Source organism: Pangasianodon hypophthalmus, chromosome 20, assembly GCF_027358585.1.
Source record: "Pangasianodon hypophthalmus isolate fPanHyp1 chromosome 20, fPanHyp1.pri, whole genome shotgun sequence".
Lineage (NCBI taxonomy): Eukaryota > Metazoa > Chordata > Actinopteri > Siluriformes > Pangasiidae > Pangasianodon > Pangasianodon hypophthalmus.
Window position 1 is genome coordinate 8,581,470 of NC_069729.1, and position 16,136 is coordinate 8,597,605.

The 16,136-nt window shown below is 37.6% G+C and overlaps 1 protein-coding gene across 1 annotated transcript; it reads left to right on the plus strand.

The window, feature by feature from the left end:
• The first annotated feature begins 2,322 nt into the window (after positions 1-2,322).
• On the plus strand, positions 2,323-5,481 carry chia.2 (chitinase, acidic.2). Its single transcript, XM_026935778.3, has 12 exons — positions 2,323-2,370; positions 2,478-2,539; positions 2,622-2,648; positions 2,749-2,953; positions 3,075-3,131; positions 3,237-3,402; positions 3,528-3,652; positions 3,812-3,935; positions 4,128-4,310; positions 4,405-4,521; positions 4,619-4,751; positions 4,842-5,481. Exons 2-12 carry the CDS (start codon positions 2,515-2,517, stop codon positions 5,105-5,107), a joined length of 1,428 nt encoding a protein of 475 aa, XP_026791579.1. The 5' UTR covers positions 2,323-2,370; positions 2,478-2,514; the 3' UTR covers positions 5,108-5,481.
• The last annotated feature ends 10,655 nt before the right edge of the window (positions 5,482-16,136 follow it).

Here is a 16,136-nt window from a genome sequence, read left to right on the forward strand (position 1 = left end):
ACTGGACCCTGGAGCTTAAAGTGGCTTGCTGCCCGTAAATCCAATTGAATTAAATGCAATTCTTTGATAAGACAAAGGAACCATTTATTTAGATATCACAATTCACAATTAAACAACAGAACAAAAAAAATATATGATAAAATTGCTCATAATATACACTCCTTAGAGCTTCTCTTAAATGGAGCTCAAACGTGGAATCTACTTAACTGAACCTTATCCCCTCTCAGGAGAGTTCTGTTCAATATACAAAGACACTAGCACAAATATTACAAATGAATTCACAGATTAGCATATCTGATCAGCACTGTGTCATGAATGACTGGCAGACCATGTGGTGTGATAAGGTTTCCTTTGAGTTAGCAAATATCTAAAAGCATTTAGATATTGAAAGCTCATGTTAAGTATTAATGTAGTTAATGTAGTACAGACAGAAGGATAAATCAGAAAATGATTTATGCACATTCAATGTCTGGTATTTCTTTCAAATATTATTGGAATTTCAAAAAGATTACCTAATCACTAAGACACATTGTGGGAGGTGAGGTGGCACAGCGGGCAGCATTGCCACGTCACTACCTCACAACTCCTGGGTTCCTGGGTCAATCCCCAGCTACTGAGGTTACTGTCTGTGTGGAATTTCCCATGTTCTCCCCATGTCTGTGTGGGTTTCTTCTGGGTTCTCTGGTTTCCTCCTACTTCCAAAAAAATCTTCCGATTTAGGGTAGTCAATTCACAGCAAGTGTTACATGCCTCAGATCCACCATGACCAGGATAAATCAATTACTAAACATGAATGAAGGAATGAATGAATGATACACATAATTCGTAGCTAGATATAGAAAAACAACCAATTAGTCAAAACGTTACAAATAACATAATTCTGACCAAAATTGTGTATCAGAAACCCAGAAAAGAAATATAGTCAGTTTGACAGGTCATGGGTAAGAGAGTAAGAGCATACTTTAAGATTATGAGTTTATGCACACTTGTTATAGAGCTTGTAGCTTATGAAAAAAATTTCTCTAGTTGCTGCATCTAACCAGCTACAGTCCTACTGCACCAACTCAGTGAAATAACCCCCTGTATAACCCTTCTCTCTCATTTCAGTACCTCATGTTTGTAAAGCTAGATAAGGCATCAGTATGGAGTTTTTATGTGGAGTTGCAGGAAATTTCTATTCAGATGGACACCACCTTATCTATAGTTCTAATATCACAACCATCCCTCTGCCACTTATATGATGATAAGATAGTGCTGACACATAGAGTTCTGCTTCCTCATATTAAAGAAAGGTCTTCTCATACACAAAATTGTGCAGAAAATGTTAAAAACTGAACTTGCTTTATTTTAAGTTTATATTTCATTTTAATTAAATATTAAGTATCTTCATATGTATTCTCTATTGTGATGTATGAAAAAATGTTTGAAAAACACAAGCACAAATAAACAGTACTAGCACTATTTGCCCATATGTTCTGGCCTATGCTTCTGCTGTGTAGCCAAATGGTACAAATGGTCACATATTCTCTAGCTAACTCAATATGGATGGGTGTTTTTTACAGTAAATGCAGGGGACCTTTGAATCCACTAGATCTTAGAAAACAAAACGCTAGTTCAATGGCTGTCACTACCTACCAAGATAACCAGTGGTAGATATTTATTAGTGGTTTTTTTTTTTAAAGACAAAAAAGGTTGCCTCATAAACCACTGTGTCCTGATAAGATAAGGATTCTGAGGACACAAGAACGTTTTTATAGCTTAGCAGATAAAATACATGTGTGAATTGCGTGTAAAAAAACAGCCCCAGCATAGGTAATTTAAGATAAACAATACAGAATTGAAGGTAAACATTATAGAAATTTGGCTATAGATTAAAGTTAGATATTTATATATATGTAGATAGATAGATAGACAATGTTACATTCAGCTTTTACATTATTCAGTTGTCCTCCTAAACAACATTATTCTATGTGTGCTTTTATTTGGTGATCAGTCTATTAATGAGAGTTTAGGAGCAGTATATCTCTCAACCTTTTTTAAAAAAAAAAAAAAAATTATATAACCATGCCACCACACAGAACAGTAGAAGGAAATCTATTAGCAATAAATGAGCAAAAATAAGTATAGCTTTTGTTCTGACTCATGCTCAAGCTGTAAAAGCATCATCATTTTTTCTTTAAAGGTAGGCCAGAGTTCTTCACTGTGCCAACATTTTATCACACTGTGTCATATCAGTCCACACTTTACACTTTATCTCTGCATGACCTAATAGACTTTCCATCTCCTACCTGATTAGACAAGCGAACAGCAAGACTATTTAAGCTCTGCGAAATATAGGTTCATTTGTCTTTCATCCAGAAAGTACCCCAGGTAAGATTTCAGTGCTTAGGGGTTATAGTAGTCCAGCAAAAATTAGATTTGGCTTTTCCTAAATAGTGAAGCAAATTACTAAACGTAACCTCTCTCTTTGACAAAAGAATTACAAGCGAAAAAAACACAAGAGGTGCTATCAGAATGGCCAGGCTCACACTTCTTGCAGGTATTTAAAAATTGTTTTCAATTTGATATTTAATTGTTAAGTAAAATATATTACATTGACATAAAACCTCTGTATTTTCTAGGCTTGTGCTTGGTGCTGTGTCACTTTGGTGAGTCATGCAAATTTATAACACCTAATAAAATCACTAGATGTAACTTCTTTTGCAGTTACTTATTTGTTTTATCTAAATTTGTGTCTTTATTTTACAGCAACATCCAGGCAACTGGTATGCTATTTCACCAACTGGTCTCAGTACCGACCTGGAGCTGGGAAGTTCACGCCTGCTAGTGTAGATCCGTTCCTGTGTACACATCTGATTTATGCCTTTTCTATTATTAACCATGCCAATGAGCTTGTCACATATGAATGGAACGATGAAACCCTCTACCAATCCTTCAATGCCTTAAAGAAAACGTACGTATGACAAAAGTTGTAAGACATGTAATCATAATAGTAATGATAATTATCTAACTATTCACAATACCAACATGAAACCAGATAGAGTATATTTATAATGTTTTCTTAATCTATACAGTAATCCCCACCTTACAACTCTTTTGGCTGTTGGTGGATGGAATTTTGGCTCGACTCAGTAAGTACTCTTTTTTTTTAATTTCGGGATACTATATCACAGTCTAACATTTATTAAATGACCTGGTACAGACAATGCAACTCATGAAAAATAAATCTTCCTCAGGTTTTCCATCATGGTCTCCTCATCTGCCAACCGTCAAAAGTTCATCCAGTCATCCATCTCCTTCCTAAGGACACATGGATTTGACGGTCTGGACTTGGATTGGGAATACCCAGGTTCCAGAGGTAGCCCTCCTGAGGACAAACAGAGATTTACTTTATTGTGCAAGGTAGGCTTGACTATGTAATCCAACATTGTATAAGCTGCAACTACCTGATTCAACTACCTGATTTGAAAGAGTTTGTCCATTTTTTGGGTCTGATCTAACCACTCATTCTGGTCGAATTTGAACAGGAACTGGTGGAAGCTTTTGAGGCAGAAGGTAGAGCTACTGGACGGCCTAGACTCCTGCTTACTGCTGCAGTAGCCGCTGGCAAAGGGACCATTGATGCTGGATATGAAATAGCAAAGATTGCAAAGTAAATTTTAGTATTTTTATTTGAAATACATTAGCAAAAATATATCTAATTGGATAAGATATCTATTATTAAAAGAAAGCAATTACATCAGTTAGGAAAGAATTATGTTCTTTCTTTCTCTTTGTGAATTTCATAATCAATATTTGACTGAATCCCTAGCTATCTTGACTTTATCAATGTGATGACCTATGACTTCCATGGAACTTGGGAGAGCTTCACAGGACACAACAGCCCCCTGTATAGGGGATCTCAAGACTTCGGAGATCTTGTTTACTTCAACACTGTAAGAAAGCTCTGATAAATTAGTCTTACCACACTGGATCAAAACTATGTTTAGTTATATTACTTTAATTATATTATAATATATTGTTTTCCTCAATGTAATGTCTAAGCTTTACCATTTAAACCTCTAGCATTCACTGTATATTACAAAACTGAACAACGCTGATGCAGAAACTGTGTGTTTCTTGTTAAGGATTATGCAATGAAATACTGGAGGGACAACGGTACCCCTGTGGAGAAATTGAGAATGGGATTTGCCACATATGGTCGTACCTTCCGCCTCAGTTCTTCAGCTACTGGAGTGGGAGCTTCAGCCAGTGGACCAGCCTCTGCTGGACCTTACACCCGGGAGGCCGGCTTCTGGTCCTACTATGAGGTATTGTGAAAAAGCTAAACATAAAATTAAAGTTAAACATACAACTTGCATTTTTACCAAGCTGTTAGTTAATACAACATACCACTTTCCCCAGATCTGTGGATTCCTTCAGGGAACAAAACTTGAGTGGATTGAGGATCAGAGAGTACCGTATACTTCCAAGAGTGGTGAATGGGTTGGCTTTGACACCAAAGAGAGCTATGAGATCAAGGTACTTTAAATTTTAAAGAGTAGCAAATGACTACTTTAGGCATAAAGGCAATTATGTATATCATAAATTCTTACTCTTACCACTCATTTCCTCATAGGTAAGGTATCTGCAAGACAACAAGTTTGGGGGGGCTTTTGTTTGGGCCCTGGATCTGGATGACTTTTCTGGCGAGTTCTGTGGGCAGGGGAAGCATCCTCTTATGGGTCACCTACGCAAGCTCCTAGATATTGGTAGGTAGCCATGGATACCTGTTACTCCTGTTACTTAACTGATCTTTACTTAACTAAGTAAAATCTCAATCACCTGATTTTGCATTCTAGATATGCCTACACTGCCTCCTCCCACTACTCCCAAACCTGGTGCATCAACCACCCCAAAACCCACCACAAGAACTACAACAACCACAACTACCACACATGCGCCTGGAAGTGGATTCTGTGCTGGAAAGCCTGATGGCATTTATGCTAACCCTGAAGACCCAAACAAATTCTATGACTGTGCTGGAGGTACAACATATGTAAAGAGGTGTGGAGATGGAACAGTGTTTGATGACACATGCAAATGCTGTGGCTGGGCTAAGCCTTAAACTCAATAGCAATAGTAAAAGCCAAATTAATGCTGTACAAGAGCAATGCCACGTCACAATATTAGGAATTAATATAAGGCAAAATTCCTGAAACAGTATTGGTAGAACAAATTGTGACTAGTATTAATTTATCTTATAGGAATATAAATATATTCAGAACAGTGTCATTTATGGACCCTTATATTTCTTATAATTATGTATATTTGCCCAATGTATCTTGTTAAACATTTTAAATCCTGCTGTAAATGTTCATTAACAAACATCAATATTGAAATCTTAAATATGCTTTTAGTTTTGAAAATTATAATATGTCTGTACCATATTAATTTGTCTATTTTTGGAGCAATAAAACAAATGTATTGAAGCAAAGACAATTTAATTCATTGTATTTTATTTACCTTGGTGCATTCAAGCAAAAAAAATGCTGCAGTTTTAATCTTTTCAGGAAAATGCTACCCTTTAAATATTCAGGACAGCACAGAGCTCACTAGATCATAGATAAATAACTGTTGTTAGGTAAAAATTTAAGAGTAATTAAGCTAGAATTATATGTAAGATTTATCTTATAATATTTATATATATTTTTATATTTAATATTTCTCCTTAAGCTGAGATGTAAGAAAACATTGTTAAGAAGCAATGATTTACTGAGACTGATAGCATCATTATGTTAATGAGCAAGCTTATGTTTGTTAGGTGCCTTTTCCCCCACTTTCGTAGATCTGTTTGACAGGAAGATGTGGGCTGTAACGAACAATTTCTCAGCAAGCACATTGCATTCTTCACAAATGCAGAATAGTCAAATATTTTTTCTCCTGAGCAAAATCAGTTGTGAAACTGCTTCCACAAAGCAGTTTAGTGTATCAGAAAACTTTATCAGCTGTGCATTCATGACTACAGCTGGCAGCAATGGCCAACTCAGTGACAAATTACTCAGTCTGGAAGTTGATGTTTTGGGAATGTAAATACATTTTCATTTATTTGAGGCCATTATTTAATACATGACAATAGCATCGTCCCTTTAAAGTCTACAAAAAGGTCTTTTTCACACAAAGGACATTGGAGGAGACAGCAAATTAAAGGTTTATTGGGGCCAAAATTTTTATGGACAAAGTTATGAACTAACATAAAGTGAAAGAAAATTAAGAGCATGACAAAATAGCCTACATCCTGTGCACACATTATGATTGACCTCGTGACTTTATTAAGTTGTGGACACAATTGTCGGTGCACATTAGAAACTAAAATGCAAAATAATAGGATGTGCTGGATCAAGTGCTATTTTATAAGCTTCCAGTAATAAGAATGGGAGCCATATTGTTAAATTAAACCAAATTTATAGTGATTGATGCAATAATTACTAGTAAGACTATTAAGAGTAGTAAGACATGAAACAATATATTTGCAATATACTAGAATCCTGTGAGATTTTTATCCTGTGAAATGCATTTTTAACCCTTTTTTTCTGGCTTAAAAGGCATGTCCCCTCTGCAAGTAATTCTGTCCCCATCACTTTTTCACACCTTGCACATTCCCTGAATTGAGCCTGTGACTGATAGGGACTTTTTTACGAATAGCGTTTTTGAACTGATTTTGAACTGACTAAATAGCAACCCAACCAATCATAATTAAGAGACATGGGACCCAATCAGAATGAATGCTTTGTATGAAGTCAGTTGCAGCTTTATGAAAGGATACAGAAGTATTGAGAGAGTGAATTCAATAAATTAAAAGCAGAGTTACTTTTTTTTAAGACTTGACAAGAAGTATGAACTTAAAATTTGATTGTGCTCCATTACCTATGGATATGTTTGGCACCAAGTGCAACTATATGCACTGATTGCTACCAATTTAACTGCCTTGTAATAAAATATTCTAATAAAACCCAGTGCTGGTGATGATAATCAACCTGCAACCTTACTTACAGTATGTATTCTCATCCCTGTTTCTGAGATGCTAGCCATCCACCTCAGTAAAACAAAAACCAAAAGACGATTACATCTTAGTGGATTTATTTTATTTGTTTAGGCTAAAACATATGTTTACAAGACTGGTGTTCCATACTTATATAAAATAAAAGTCATCATAGTTTGCTAAATAATAAAGCTAGTAACCAGAGCACTTTCTCGCCATCTAATGGTCAAAATATAAAGTTGTAGAATAGGTGAAATATATTCAAGAAGTCTAGTGATGGACACATAAATTACAAACAAATTTCATTGAATGTGCAGTTACTGCATTCTTGATTCAATTGAAAACTAAATAATTATTATATTCTTGTGCATTTTTATGGGCTAGGCTAGCTGGTAAGAGTTAAATTCATTAAGTTTTTCTGTACCAGTTTCCTGATTTATTTATGCTCTGTTCTTTTGGCGTAAGCAGTGGTAGCACCAGTAGAAAAATAAAAAGTAATTGGCCCTTCAGGATGTTCATTTTCTGGATGTTGGTGACAGAGCATGTGAGCTTAGCGGAGCTCAATACACTCAGCGAGCATCTGTGAAATAGGCAGCACAGGAAGACGTACTAGAATTTTCCAAAACCAGTGCTGGATCCCTCCCTCGACTAGCCAAGGTCGCCCGCAAAATCTTCAGCATCCCCAGTGGTTCTTCCAGCACCGAGTGAGTGTTTTCTGCCGCCGGATTACTTTCCCGGGCACACCGAATGAGCCTGAAGCCTGACACTTTGTCCAAGCTAATGTTTCTAAAAGTAAATTCTAAAATCCTGTAAACATCAAGAGACGTTTTAATAGACCACAGTTCCCCGCAGTTATGGTCTATTTTAACTTTAGAAAGTGTGTTTCTTTCATTAACGTCAGTACATAATCCAAGCGTTCTTTAAGTGCATTTTATCGTGTGTGTGCTTTTCACAGGCCTTATAATCCAGGTGTATTTTGTGAAGATCTACGCACATTTCATCTTGTGTGTGTGCGTCTGTGTTTTAATGAGCCTGTTTTGAATGTTCTATTGCACAACAACGGCAGCTATATTCACGGAAATAAAGTTAACGAAAAGGAGCTTAAAAACAACAAGTTTTAAGATTCATATATTTAATAAATTTTAATTAACACATTACAATTAATAAAATTAATTAAAAAGTAGAAACTGCTCTGGCGCTCACATGCTCTGGTTGGTGAGGTCTCACCTGGGTGGTGGGGTGTGGAAGTGGGGGGCACAAGTTAATGATAGCTGTGTCCCCCTCACTTTTAAAATGGCTGCAATGCCCCTGCTTAAAGGCAAGTGCTTGGGTTTAAAGGTGGTGCCTTAAAAAAATATTTTGGACAACTGCAAGAAAATCTTGGTGGCATGAACTATACACAGGTTATTTTAATAATCTAAGTGGACCACTTAGAAAATCAACTTAAATACTTGTACCACTCTCAATAGGAAGAAATTTCCTGCATCAATATTGCCATAACTTTTTGACTTACATTGCCAACTCTGAATATGGCCGAATATACTCATATTGAGCATCCTTTTAACACACTATACTGTTGCCTTTATTCTTCTATAAATATATAATGTGATGATTTATAATCCCATTATCTGGTGTCAGCCAGAAAAGGATGGGTGTGACTAGTTTCTCTCAAGGTTTCTTCCTCATGTTGCTCAGGGAGTTTTCTTCTTGCCACTGTTGCATCTAGCTTGCTCCTTAGGGTCTACATCTATATCTGGATTTCTGTAATCTGCTTTGTGGCAGGGCAGCACAGTAGCACAGTGGGTAGCATTGCCACTTCACAGCTCCAGGGTCCAGGGTTTGACCCAGAGCTTGTGGCTTACTGTTTCTGCAGAGTTTCACATGTTCTCTGCGTGTTCACATGGGTTTCATCTGGGTTCTCAGGTTTCCTCCTAATGTCCAAAAACATGTAGATAGGCAGACTGGCTAAGCTAAATTGTCTCTAGATGTGAATGAGTGCATATTCCCCTGCAATGGACTTGGGGACCTTAGGGACCTCTAGCCCCTTTTAGCCCCTTTAACACAAGCATTTTTATGTGGAGAATCCGATGGCATTTAATCAGTTAGGGGTGAAGAGGTTAAGTGTGAAAACAAGTTAGAGTCCAAACCTAGAAATGAAAACCTAGTATAATTCCCAGAAAATTATCAGGACAGCTCCTGTGTGTGAACTGCTGCTGTTACAAACTGTACCGTGTTTGTACCCTATCTGTATAATATACAATGCACTGAATATTATTTATACAATTTTGGAAAAGACAGTGTAAAAAAAGGTCACAGGCTTCAGGCTGTGCCAAAGCCAAAATAATAAACAAATACCCCACATTTCAATCAAATGTTGAAAAACATGATTCGTAAGTTCTTTTAAGTTCGTTCACAACAATGCGTGAAATTGGCGAGAGTCCTGTTATTTGCAGGGGTGGAGTTTTGCTCTCAGGTCAAGCACGTACTGAATTTCGTTTTTACTGTTAGAAGGTACCTCCTCTCAATTTTCCCGAATGACGTCCTGCAGGTCCTGCGAGGCTTCTGCCCATACAATATGTCGAAGCGGGAAAACCCTGTGGAGGCTTGAGGGGCCTCTCGCACTGCAAATAACAGGGGCTCTAGCCATATATATACTTATATATATATATATATACATATATATATATATATACATATATATATATATATATATATATATATATATATATATATATATATATATATATATATATATATATGTGTGTGTGTGTGTGTGTGTATACAGACCCCTGGCAGGCAGTTTTTTCAATATGTTGGTCATTTTGATGTCTAAGCTAGCTATAACTACTAATTCAACTGGATATATCACGTGTGTGTATGTATATGTTTATATTGTATATACATTATATTATATTGTATATACAGTATATACGAGTATATTAAAATATACTCTATATGGCCAAAAGACAATCTGACCATTTGACCCATATATGTCCATTCAAAAACCATGGGCATTAATATGGAGTTGGTACCCCTTTGCTGCTATAACAGTCTCCACTTTTCTGGGAAGGCTTTCCACTAAATTTTGGAATGTGGCTGTGGGGATTTGTGACCATTTTCAATTCATCCAAAAGGTTTTCAGTGGGGTTGAGGTCAGGGCCCAATCGAGTTCTTCCACATTATCATTGGCAAACCATGGCTTGGACCTTTCCAGCTCCCGTAGCCATGCAAAGAGGGTAATGCTGCATTCAACTTACCTTGCGAATGGTAACCTGCAAAGAAACAACAAACTAACCAGCTAATTGTAATGAGTGATGTACATTTTGGTCCTCAAACAGCGAACTGTATAGTCAATGTCATAGATTTAACAATCGAATATATTCTCCCACCTTGAGACTTTGTCACCCATGTCTAAGACTTCTGAATAGCTATGTGATTTTGCCATGGTTATGTAGTCCACTTGCAAATGTCGGAATGGGCCTGGAGGTGCTGGAGTTTTCATCCCAGGAGTTTTGGTTCTCCCCTTTGATTGTTTTTCAGAAAGATAACACACCATCCATTCACACTTTTAGCCTCTTTCCTGAACACTGAGTTCCACCATGTAGAGGTGAATCTGTGTACCCATAGATGCTCGATAGGATTCGAGATCTTGGGAATTTGGAGGCCAAGTCAACACTTTGAACTCTTTGTCATGTTCCTCAAACCATTCCTGAACAATTTTTGCAGTGCGGCAGGGCGCATTATCCTGCTGAAAGAGGCCACTGCCTTTAGGGAACACCGTTGCCATAAAGGGAGTACTTGGTCTGCACTGTTGTTTAGGTAGGTGGTACATGCCAAAGTAACATCCACATGAATGGCCGAACCCAAGTTTTCCCAGCAGAACATTGCCCAGAGCATCATACTGCCTCCGCTGGCTTGCCTTCTTCCCATAGTGCATCCTGGTGCCATCTCTTCCCCAGGAAAGCGACGCACATGCACCCAGCCATCCACATGATGTAAAAAACATGCGATTCATCAGACCAGGCCAACTTCTTCCACTGCTCCATGAACCAGTTCTGATGCTCATGTGCCCATTGTAGGTGCTTTCGGCGGTGGACAGGGGTCAGCATGGGCACTCCGACCGGTCTGTGGCTACTCAGTCCCCTACGCAGCAAGCTGCGATGCACTGTGTTAACACCTTTCTATCATAGCCTGCATACTGAGAAAACCCCACAAGACCTGCTGTTTGGGAAATGCTCTGACCCAGTTATCTTGGTTCTTGTCAAAGTCACTCAGATCCTTTCTCTTGCCCTTTTTTCCCACTTCCAACACAACTCAAATTGGAGAACTGACTGTTCACTTGCTCCCGAATATATCCCACCCCTTGACAGGTGCCATTGTAACGAGATAATCAATGTTATTCACTTTACCTGTCAGTGGTTTTAATGTTATGGCTGATCGGTGTGTGTCTGAATGTTGATTAATCTAAAGCTAATACTTGTGTACATACAGCAGAACTCATTTAAGAAGTTTTACTTTGTTTATTTCGGAAGCTGTGCGCAACCACGCTGATTTGACATCACTCCATAAATAGGGAAGGAACTTGGATTTGAGTAGAATACCACAAGTTGACTTCTCAGTTGCGGTGGCATTTCATGTCACAAAAGACAAGGTCCCCATTTACTCTGTCGAGAAAGAAGCGTTCACTAATTTGTACAAAAATAGTAACAGCGCCATCTACAGCAAATAATACAAACAATGTTTTTTAAATATGCTTTCTTTAAATATTCTTTATTTAAAAGAAACATTGTTTGCACTATTTGCTATAAATGCTGCTGTTACTATTTTTGCACATCTACATTTTCCAAAGTCCATTCTAATAAATAAAAAACTTTGAAAAATTATGCAATTTATTTATAATTGCATTATGTAAGAACAAAAAAATTAAATCCTTATTTGAGAATCATTCATAAAGTTGAAAAATATCAAGATTTTTTGTTTTTGCAATATCATCCAGCCCTAGTAGCCAGATATGGTAATAACTTTGCAAGAGCGACAACTTTGTCTCCATGCTTCCACAATCCATTGTTGTGCATCTTTGCTCCATTCGCCATTCAGGACCATTTCTCCTCTTGACTACATCCTTCTTATAGTTATTTAATGTCAGTCAAAGTTTGTGTTTGTAAAGCTTTCAAGTTTGTCTTTATCTCAATCATTTGATCACCTGCTGCTTTGTTAACTCCTTCCTTTGCAGCTAGCTTTGCAGCCTTGTCTGCTAGTGCATTCCCCTTTGCTAATTCCGTGCTTTGTTTCATGTGTACTTTGACTTTAATGATGGACACTTCTTTTGGTAGTTGCTATGCAGCCAGTAATTCTTGGACCAACTTTTATTGGAGTTCCAGGAGCAGACAAGAAACCTCTGGGTTTCCACAATTGCCCAAAATTATGAGCCACTCCAAAAGCGTATCTGGAGTCTGTGTAGATGTTCGCTGTTAGCCCACTGGCTGAGTTACATGTTTCAATAAGTGCCTTCATTTCTGCTTTTTTGTGCTGAAGTATTCACTGACAAAGCCCCTGAGGCTAACACTTCGTGCTTATGTGATTACCCAGCCTGCCACTCTCTGTTTGTTCATCACTTGAGAGTATCCATCTGTAACCCGAATCAAGTCTGGATTATGCAGAGGTTCTTCCTTGAGCTGTCTCTGCTCTCCCGTCATCTGAACAATCGACACAGTTTTGATCATCCTCTTCATTCTGTGGGTCTGGTAGCAAGGTTGGTGGGTTCACAGGGTATGCTATATCAATGATGATTTTGGGCATCTCTAAAATTGCTGTCCATCATGTATATCATGCAGCAGTAACTTGTGACACTTGATTCATGGTGATTATTGTGTGTACAGCATGTGGGCACTTCACTGTGAGCCTTTGATCCATTGCAATAGTCAAGGCTGACTCCATGACCAGACTTGTGGCTTGAATCGCTCTTAAGCAGGGCCCTCATGCTCGTGACAATTCATCCATTTTTCCTGAATAATATGAGACTGGTCTGTTCATCTCTCGAAGCTCTTGGGTTAAGACAGCCATCATGTACCCATCAAGCTCGCGAACATGAGGATTTATGAGCTTGTAGGTATCTGACAATTCAGTTCTGGTTCCATTCAGAAGAGCTTGTTTCCATGCTTCATGAAACAAGACTGCTGCTGTCCATATAGTCATTTTTTATGTTATCAATGCATGAATAATTGCACCAGGTTTCTCTAAATTGTGCTTCATATATTGCAAATAGTTCATTTGCACTTTGAACACAGCTTATGATGTTCCCCCAGCAGATACATGCATTTGCTTGATTGTGAATCCACTCCTCTAGTGCAGCCCATGCAGCTTCAATATTTTGTTTGTCTTTGCCAGTGGCTTCATCCAGACCTCAGTTTGTTCTCACTGAGTTAATAAAGCATTCAGAATCATCACTCCATCATATGGATATAGACTGTAGATACCCTTGAGTTGACAAAGTTCATACCATGTTTTTATCCCATTTTCTCTAGGATGTCTCATGTCTTTACTCCACTTATCAATGTCAGCTGGAGCAGGCACCTGATGTTGATGAATCATTATTGCTCCACCACTGACTCTTGTTTTCTGATGTCTCAGATGCATTGCTTCCTCTTCTTCTGATTCACTGGAACTTTCACTCTCATCCTTCTCTGGTCTAGGGCAATGTGCCATCTCGAACAGTAGGTATCAATCTTGTTCCATTTCTTCTTTTGCTCCGAAAACCAGAGTTTTTCAACTTTTTCTGTGTTCTATTTGACACTTTCTTCTCCAACTTAGCCACTCTAGTCTTAAACCAAACAAGTTGTTGCTCTAAACTTGCTTTTGCCTCAAGCCGTTGCTCAAGTAGCTGTTCCAAACTGACTTGGGACTTGTTGGTGTTCTAGTTGTAATTCTAGACTTGCTTTGAACAAGCTGTTATTTAACTTCTTGTTCAATGTTTGCTTTTGATACAATTTCTGCATAAAAAGCCTACTAAGTGTCCTCTTGCATGCTCCTCTCATTTCTGATATCATTTATAGCAAACATGTGACTTTCATAATCTTTATTTTTTTCTGTCCATCTCAGACTTTGTCTGTATCTCTTTGCATTGGTGAATATGAGACAGAACCACCATTGTCCTTTTGAGCTTTTTCTGCTTATTGCCAGTGGCTTTTGTTTTCTCGTATGCATTCTTGATTTTCTCCATGCAATGATTTTCTGGCTATGTCACATTTCTGAGACAACTACTCTTCAACTCTGTTAGAATTTTCTTCTGCCTTGACTCTTAGTCACTTTGTCAATTCACAAGTTCATAGAGCTAGCTCACACACTTCAGACATCTTCATTCACACACAGCTGTAGACATGAACGTGTTGACACACTTTTTATACTTCTGCAGGAATTCGCTTTTAAGGCTTTTGTCTGATTCAGAGCTCTTCTGACTTCCTTCAGAGCAGTTTCTCACTACTCATTTACATATGTAAACCAATATCTGTCTTTTATAGTGACAACTCTCACTTGCAATCACACCTTTCTCCACAGCTCTTACAGCAACAGCAATTCAACATTTGACACTACCGAATTTCAGATTCATGCATCCAGTACAACACCCACCCAAAACTTCGAAATCTTGCTTGCAAACTTTTCTTGACTTTACTTCACATCACGCCCAAGGCCTTAAATTTTCCACAGCAGGAAAAAGGGAAGATGGGTGTCTTACATCCTTAATGCATGCTTTTGTTGTTTCCTGTTGAAAAACACTCAGTCATGTCATGTCCTGCTGACAACACCACTTGATGAATTGTAAAGCTTTTTTCTGTTTTTTTTTTTTTTTTTTTTTTTAATAGAGATGCATGCAGGCACAAACTTGGAGAAGAGGAATAGTTTTTACTGAAGTGTCATGTGCATACACAGGTGTTGTCCTTTCTTGGTTCAGTCCTCAACTGCCTAAATACCAAATATTACATTATTATTATTATTATTATTATTATTATTATTATTTTGCATCAGCGCTTTGCAAAAACAAGCGTCAGAGAGAAAAGTGTTATATTTACGTGCACTGAATCATGCATCATGCTGTACTGTATATACAAGTATTTGCTTTATATCAATCAACACACATACATATTAGCTTGTTAAATCTATAACACTGACTATATAGTTGTTTTGAGGAGGAAAATATACATCACTCATCATAATTAGCTGACTAGCTTGTTTCTAACAAAAGCAACAAGCTAGTCATCTAACTATGACGTTAGCTTTTCCCCATTTTTTTTTAGCTTGAATGCATGGATATCGAAAATGACGTAATTTCCGAGCTCCGACTTCCCACTTCAGAGGTAAGTCTTTCGTGTGTCTTCATAGTGCACCCCAATGTAAAACACCTTCCTGCATCCCTGCTGTAATTGTACTGACTATAATACAACTCATACAGAAGAACCAAAAGCTGAATGTCACACAATATTAAACCAGCTTTTTCACAGTGTTCTTGGCTGATTGTGAAGTGTAGACCTACCTTCTGTCACAGCTAGCTAACTGCTAAAATGGCTAACCAGTCACTGACTATTACTTTTCACTACCACTTTGAGTTTATATTAACTTATCGCTGATAGCTAGATAACCTTATGCCATATGGGCACGTGACAGCACTTACTGCTTCATTTTTATAGTGAGGTTTCTTAGAAACAACCTTGAAAAAATCCACTAATATTCAGAACAAATCATAACAAAAATATGTTCAGCTGTTTAGAATAATAATGTCAGTTATGTAGCTAGTTGTGGTTTTACTTGCTAAATAGTGATACTGCAGTTGATATAATATAGTTGGATAACCGAATATTAGTAATATTTGCAATATTGTTGGTGAATATTATTAGAGATTATTCTCACTCTTTCTTCAGGCACAATAAGCACCTGCATTCTTGATTGAGCTTTTGGTCTAGGCATGATTCTCTTCACTCTCCTTCAGGGAAATTCCCCCCAAGACTTGAGGGGTTGTCAGGGAAAAGAACGGGTTATTTGGAATAGAAGGTGCTGAGAGACCATGAAAAAGGGAAAGGAATCAGGTAAGACAGAACCTGCTACTTTCTAGTTAACAGGATTG

What these genes read in the sequence shown, in the direction of transcription:
- chia.2 (XM_026935778.3), top strand. Translation starts at nt 2,515, where the DNA reads ATGGCCAGGCTCACACTTCTTGCAG. An exon ending in CAGGCTCACACTTCTTGCAG is followed by an intron (nt 2,540 to 2,621) that starts GTATTTAAAAAT and finishes TGTATTTTCTAG; the next exon opens with GCTTGTGCTTGGTGCTGTGT. An exon ending in ACGCAAGCTCCTAGATATTG is followed by an intron (nt 4,752 to 4,841) that starts GTAGGTAGCCAT and finishes TTTGCATTCTAG; the next exon opens with ATATGCCTACACTGCCTCCT.